The 7,568-nt window shown below is 47.7% G+C and overlaps 1 protein-coding gene across 1 annotated transcript; it reads left to right on the plus strand.

The window, feature by feature from the left end:
• The first annotated feature begins 1,939 nt into the window (after nt 1-1,939).
• GPHB5 (glycoprotein hormone subunit beta 5) lies at nt 1,940-4,225 on the plus strand. Its single transcript, XM_068399866.1, has 2 exons — nt 1,940-2,143; nt 4,037-4,225. The coding sequence occupies exons 1-2, from the start codon at nt 1,940-1,942 to the stop codon at nt 4,223-4,225; spliced, it is 393 nt and encodes a 130-aa protein (XP_068255967.1).
• Nucleotides 4,226-7,568: the final 3,343 nt, after the last annotated feature.

The raw sequence follows: 7,568 nt of genomic DNA on the forward strand, positions 1-7,568 counted from the left end.
GTTCCTTTTGTTTCAGGGCTGATGTTATGAAACAATACCCTTTAAGCTAATCGCTGCTGGAAAGGAGAGGCTTGCTTTGCAGTCAATGGCTTTGATGCCTTGGGTAGTTCAAGTCAGGATCTGCCTCTGTCTTGCCTTCATTGACAAGACCCTTTCTATAAATTTCAGCAATTAAGCAAGCCAGTAGCAGCTGCTAGGGGAGATCTAGTGAGCACAAAGCTGACAAAGAGTGCTGTGCAGATCTTCTGCTGCTCACTCTGACGTCCTGAAACACCATCTGCAATTTCAAACTGCAAAAGGAGATCTGACTCCAATAAGTCAGGTGAGTGTGCTTCGGTGTTTGCTCTGTGTCATGGCTCCAGCTCATGAATAAAGCAGCAGGTTTTTCTAACGTGGCAAAGAATAAATGTTCAATTTGTTCTGAAGTTTGTCTCTTTTGCTCTCAAATGTCTGCTTTTAAAAATAAGGAATTTTAGCTTTTTTCTTTTTTATTCTGTTGAAGCTTATATATAAACATACACTCATTTAATCACATGTAAGACTATAGTGTATGTGTGGCCATATAAATTAAGGGTTCACTGTAGCAGACTTCACGTGCTGATCTAAAACTCTGATTTAGCAAATTTAAAGCCTTTGGTGTAACAGGAGCCTAGGGACTCAAACATCAGTCAGGCAAACGGCAGGCTGGATTCATTTAACTTAGATCTTATCCAGCTGAGGATACAGCCCAGTGCACACAAGTCTGTGTGCCCGCTGCAGTAGCTGACTTCCCCAAAGTCAAATGTCAAGCCTGGGATTTCTAGGTGGACATTTTTAAATACAATGCAAGTATGTGAGGTATGAAATGGATCTTGTGTCTTAGAGTTACTTCTTAGCTCTCTTTTTTTTGACAAAGTTTTCCAGAGAGGCTGGTTGATTTCGTCACTGATGGTTTGAGACAGAAAGGCAGCAAGTATCAGAGGGGGTTGGCTGATGCTGGGCTGCTTGAAGGTGTGAGGAGTTCAAGCCTCTTCTGGTCACCTTGGTCATGTCCACCCATCTAACCAGCTCCATTCCTTGGCTTAGCAGCCTTGGATGGGTCTGAGCTGGCTGGTAGGGCAGTGTGTGCAGGAGGGACAACCAGCAGTTGCATTCACGTTTCTGGCTGCAGCCCTGGGAGTGGACCAGCACAAGTCCAGTGCTCAGGGTAATGGCAATGGCAATGGCAATGACAACTCCAATAACGCTTTTCGGAGGTGCTGAGATTATAGCACAAATTCAGGGATGCTTGGCTCCTAACTTAGGCTAAAAGGTAAGTGGGATAAATCCAGAATTAAGTGCCCTGGTCAAAATGCTTGTGTTATCTGCAAACCTAACCCTGCTGAGTGCATGGATCTGCAGCCGTGCTGCTTTCTCCCCATACAGCAAAGTAGGGAACCTGCCACCTCCTGTAGGTGTGGATGACAGACAGACAGACAGACAGACAACCCTTCCAGACGGACCCTTCCAGGGCCAGGGTCTTCAGCCAACAATGCCTGTGCACTGAGAGAGCAACCAAAGGCCTACCCAACCATCGGCCTGGTGCAAGTTCATGGCACCCCAGCTGGGGTGGTAGGAAGGCATTGACTGCAAAGTAAACTTGCAATATAGAGATTTCAGTGGGTCTGAGGCACTGGCAAGTGGCTTTATCTCTTCCAGGCAAATCCTAGTGCTCTGCAGGGAAAGCATGCCGCTGCTTTCTGTTAGACCTTTTCACTAAGACTTTCCCCTTCTGGGAGTAGGTGACCCCTTATTTGTACGTCTGCCCATCTTCTCTTGGGCTGAATGAGGATGGGGAACAGTGTGTCTGAGGGGAAAAGGGGCATCCCAGCTCTGGGGCTGAGCCTGTGCACTTGCACTTCTTGCCTCCTGGACTGCACTGGCTCTCCCAACCCTCTCCTTCTCTCCCTTCTTCCTCAGCATGAAGCTCCACTGCATGATCCTGGGGGCTCTGCTTCTCCTGCTGCTGGACGGCTGTGGCGGCACACTCAAGACCTCTGCCATCGATCTGCGCACCTTCATCGGGTGTGCTGTGCGAGAGTTCACCTTCCTGGCCAAGAAACCCGGCTGCAAGGGGCTGCGGGTGACAACGGATGCATGCTGGGGACGCTGCGAGACCTGGGAGGTGAGGCTGTGCCTGGGGCTGAGGGTGGCTGGCTGGCACCGACATCCCTGGGCGGTGCTTCCCTTGCCAAGAAAAGCCCTCGATAGAAACCCAACAAACATTAAATAGCTTGCAGCTCTCTACAGAACAGGCAAGGGCTGTGTCCTGCTCCACGACCTCCTCGCTACCACTGGCGGTGGCAGAGCACTTTGCTGTCAGCTGTTCCCTCCCTCCTTCCACTGCCTCCAACGGGGATGCACATCATGTGATGATATTAATGAAGCACTTATGTAATACTGTTATTATGCAATTTGAAAGCCTCTTACAGCTTAACCACTTAAGGAGAGGAGGCCTTTATTACTTTACTGGAAAAAAATTCCTATGAGATTAAGATGGAGCTCCCAATTGATGGGTAATACATTTTGTTCCAAAAAGCAAATCCCAAAGATAATGTCTGTTTCTAATTTGGTCCCGTTTTAAGTCACAATCTTGTATGAATACAAAGTAGTTATGATTTGGGGGAGTACAGGGGGAGAAAGAAAGAGCATAAGTACATACACACACGCTTGAGAGAACAAGTTTCTGACTGTCTTCTTTCTGCCACTGGAAGGCTCAAGGGGCCAGACCCAGCTTAATTTATTCAGGGAAGCTTCGAGTGACTCCAGAGGGATTTTCTCCACTTGAAAACAAGTGATCCGTATAAATGAGCAGAGGAGGAGCCAGGGTCTGTGTGCCAGCTCTGACTGCCCTCTTTCACTGCTTGATAGGTTGAGGGGAAAGGCCACCGGTGGCCAGATTTCCCTGGTGGGATAAGGTTCCTTCGAGGGACCTCTTGTCTCCTGGTTCCCTCCACCTCTGAGCTCCTCTGACAGCACAGATCTTGCAGACTTTCTTACCGTACTGCAATACCACTGGGATGTAGCTGAGCTGAATGCATCTGGTTTTAGGCTCAACAGCTTCTAGAAAGCACCGTGATGTACCTGGATGGGGAGGGGGGGGCACTGGTAAGAGGGAGGGTGTCTGGATATCTTCTTGCTGAAGCGTTGCATCTGTTCTTTTCCATGCCATCATTCTTGGTTCCCAGGGTAGGCTGTTTAGAGAGCCAAGAGGGAAAGAAAGAAAAAGTTAAAAGTCTCCTGGCTGTGTTACCTTATGCTGTTTCCCATCTGCACAAGGGAGAAGATGGCAGTGGGCTCCCATTCCTGTTTGCGCTGCTCCTCTGGGAGTCTTTGGAAAATGGGTTCCCCCATCAAGGAAAAACTCACTTTTCAGTGAAAGCAATGCCACTGTGATACCACGTGGGAGCGTGGGTTTCAGGGCCTTCAGACTCCCATCGTCTCCTAATGGCTGAGGTCTCTGGCCAAGCTGTTCTCTTGAGGAACAGCAGACTTCTATGCTGGCTGCTGTGCCGAGCGCATCCCCCACAGAGTACATCTGTTGGGCTTTGTGGGATGAGCAACCTGACTGGTAATACTTGTCTGACTGAGAAAAAAAACAGCTGTTTGCCACCTGGATACACCTCTGCTCATAGGCAGCTCGTGCACATGGAAGGGCTTCCAGCAGAATGCGTTTTCTTTGATGGAAAATCAGTCCTTTTGGAAGAAAGCAGCTGCTTTTGGCAAATGTGCATTTGGTTGAAACACAAGCATTCTGCTGAAAAACAGCTTTTTGGATAGGCTTTTGTCTTCCTTCAAGCAGCTTTAATTGGAGCTTTATCCTTTAAACAAAGCCCACTCCCCCGCATGGCAGGGCTCCAAGAGGCAGGTGTTGAAGGATGTAACCTAAAAGTTATTTCCACAGCCCCTCCCACCTTGATCCAGTGGCTCCCCTATTTACACTAAATCCCCTTGAAGAAACTGGGACTCTGGATATTTGTCTTGCTTCTTGCCTGAGGCCAGCATTTATCCCCCACAGAAGCCGGTGCTGGAACCGCCTTACATTGAGTCTTACCACCGTGTTTGCACCTACAACGAGACCAAGATGATGACGGTGAAGCTGCCCAAGTGTGCCCCTGACGTGGATCCCTTCTACACCTACCCGGTGGCCATCCGCTGTGACTGCGACATCTGCTCCACCACAACGACCGAATGTGAGACTGCCTGAGCTCTCCTTTCCCAGATCAGGCAAGGAGGGGCCATTCTTCCCTGGCTTCATACCCCTGGTACCTCCAGCATTACAGAGGGTGTAAGTCAGTCCAGAATTTGATCTCACCCTGTAATGCTCCTAATCATTGACTTTTCTGGGCAGATGAGCCTTAATCCCCTCTCCTCATACTGTCCAAAGCGTTATTGCTGTAGAAATGTAGTACACAGCCTGACAATAGCAAATCCTGTGGAAAAAATAAATTGATGCAGTTTCCCTTCCTTACAGGCTTTTCACACTGTGTGACCTTTCTTCATGCACAAAGTGCACATGGACTAAATAGTCACTGGGGGTGGAAACGGGCCACAAAGGCATTGCAGGCTCTGTAACAGCCTCTTTATTCAGGTTGGGTTTTAGCTCCTTCCCAGTAATGTAAATGCAATTACCAACATTTCTGCCACCTCGCCCCCGCCATTAGTTCTTCTTACCCTGAGGTTTATCAGGAATAACAGTCAAGGAAAAGGCCTTAAGGCCAATGAAATGGAAATGGGTATCCAAATTGCTACCTTGAAATTAGGGTGAATGCATACTCAGCCCTGACTCAGCAAAGTACTTAAGCTCATGATTAAGTGTTTTGCTTAATATCAGTGGACTTTTACAGTTAAGCACATATTTCAGGGATTTGCTTAATTGGAGCTATTCTGTTGAAAAAAAATGTGCCTCACAAGAGACAATTCCTGGAAAAAAGAGAGAAACACATGAAGTCTGTAAAACCAAAAGCGCATGTCTTCCCATCTGCTTTTGTCCAGGGATAGGAGGGGAACCTACTTAACGTCATCAAAACTCTGCAGAGCCTAAGGAGTCTCTCCTGACAATTTCCAGAGTCAGAGGGCCCAAGCCAAAACACGACGATCATGGTTTGGTTTCAGCGAGCCCCTGGATGAGGTGGTGGGAAAGAGGGGGCTACGAAGGGTGTTCCCAGACTTCCCTGTGCTGCTCAGCTCCATGGAGACCTGCTCCTCTGAGGATGCACACAGAGCTGGGGGGCAGCCAAGAAAGCTGTGGAGTGGTCAGTAATGTGGCTAACTAACATCAGTGAGAAAAGCCCAGGACAGGAAAGACAGCAGACATGCCAAAGGATGGTTCACACCTTCTCAGACCCACTATTTACAAACTAGGGAACACCTGGGAGCTGCTGCAACAGCCCCCCAGTGACCACAGCCACATAAGTGCCTTTGTCCTCTGGTTCCCACCTGGAGGAGGACAGATCCATGTTCATCCCTCATTACTCCCCTGACCTAAATGGGAAATCATGTGAAAGCAGGAAGATTTGTCAAGTGAGAGGGGCTCACAGGAGCTTACATAACAAGTGCACCTTCTCAGATAGCCATCAGGCAAGAATTGCTGCTGAGAGTAATCTCAGCACCTGCCTTTCCCCTGATTAAGTGTCTCATCTTCTGGATGCAGTTGCCTTCATTTCCAGGGATGCACGCTTGAAACTTCCCCAAGTTTCCTGTCCTCACTGAGACAGATTTAATTTAAACTGTAATTTATTAGTTGCTGTCACATTTGTCTCTGTGGAACTGTAAAAGCTGCACTGTGGTTGGGTAGGAAGGAGGCGATTTTATCACTATGCCTTCTGTAATTCTGAATAGAGACTGCTGGGTCAAACAGCAGTTTTCTGCTGATGGTGAGGTTAACTGCCCTTTAAAAAAGTCCTTGTGTTTTGTTTCAAATTGCATCTCACAATCCCTCTGATGTTGTAATTGTTCTAACTGGCATCACATCTATTATGCGAAACCTGCAAATTATTCTGTGTCCTTAATAAACCTTAGAGTTGTAGTAGAAAACAATTTAAAGCAACGTCTCTTTATGTGTAGAGGTTTCTCATGCAGAATATGTGTAAGTTCCTACAAACTCCTTGCCAGAGTTGTGAACACCTGCAAAACATCTCCTTGATGCTGATGTGAAATCATTTCCTTCCCTGGGTTTCTCTCACGGAGTCTGGCCGTGCTATAGTCTCAGGATTAGAAGTAGAGTTAAAAAGTGGCAAACGTCCTTCCTTTGTAGCCAACAGGGAATATGGGCTGTACCCAGATATGGTGAGACAGTAGAAACCTCAACAAGTGTTCAGAAGGAAACGCTGCCGGGTGTGAAGGAGGGTTTTGACTGATGCTGTAGCAGCCAGACTGGGAGGCGGAAGAGGAAGAGTGGGAAGGATGTATTGACTGACACCAAGCTAACACTTCTAGATGGTCTTTTAAGGAGGAGAGCAAAAGTGAATGGAGATGCTGTGGATTTGCTGCTGGGTTCCCACAGGTGGGGTACACCATAGTGAGGTTCAAGAAGCAAGCTTCATTCCTGGCTGGTAATTACAAATCTGAGGCTTTTTTTTTTCAGTTCTTATACTACTAGGTCTTCATTCTTAAATTCCCACTAATTTTGATACTTGCAACCAGGTCTTTTGGCTTTCACATCCTTTATGCTGCAGCTGGGATGTTATGTCCTGCTCAGAATCCACAGGCAGTCAAAATAGCCCACACAGTTCAGAGCATGAGAAACTCCTTCCCAGGCCACCTTCATCTCCTTGGGGGTATTTTAATGATTGTTAAAGCCACAGATTTAAATCTCACCTTCCCAGGTGTCCAAAGCAGTTAAACAGCCCTTCTGTCTTTAGTGCATAAGTTTGCAAGGAGTGTTTGTTACAGAGGCTGTCATGTCTTACGTATCTCTCCTGTGAAAACCTCTGCTGATTTTTCTAGCACATTGGTTGTCCCCTTCACCTGGACACTGACAACCAGCACCAAACAAAAATCCTCACAGACTGCAGCGTGGACCTCTTAAAAGCGTCATTTGCCACTGCACATTTAATCTGGCATGACTTGCACTACCTAAAAGCGAGGGAAGGAAATTTTGCTCTACATGTATAAGGGGAACTTGGCTTCCCTGGGGGAACTGTACTTGCAAAGCAGGGAGTGAGAGAGCAGCTCCTTCACAAAGCCTCGGTGTTGAACCAGTCACAGCTCTGCAGCCCCAGCTTCAAATACCTGCTGCAGCGAAATGCTTTCTGCAAGAACGGAGGTGGCTGCATCTACCTGCTTGGAAAGGAGAAGGTGCAGATATGGAGAAGGCATGACTGTGCAACCTGGGGACTGTACTTGGCTCTTGGCTCTGCCATAGGCATGCCAGGCGAGCAGGGGCAAATCAGTGGGTTTGTGCCTCAGTTTCCCTTCTGGACACTGGGAGTGGTGATACAGCCATTCTCCCCCGTGTGTTTTGGAGTGTAAAGGCTGTAAGGTCCCTGTGGTCAGTCATGTCTGTATCCTGCACAACACTCGCTTTCTCAGGTTTGTTGCTCTTTTAA

The sequence above is a fragment of the Nyctibius grandis genome, chromosome 4, assembly GCF_013368605.1.
Source record: "Nyctibius grandis isolate bNycGra1 chromosome 4, bNycGra1.pri, whole genome shotgun sequence".
NCBI lineage: Eukaryota > Metazoa > Chordata > Aves > Nyctibiiformes > Nyctibiidae > Nyctibius > Nyctibius grandis.

Bases quoted from the DNA above. Each gene is read 5' to 3' on its own strand.
- GPHB5 (XM_068399866.1), top strand. From the start codon at position 1,940: ATGAAGCTCCACTGCATGATCCTGGGGGCTCTGCTTCTCCTGCTGCTG. The intron at 2,144-4,036 runs GTGAGGCTGTGC...TATCCCCCACAG, and splicing joins GACGCTGCGAGACCTGGGAG to AAGCCGGTGCTGGAACCGCC.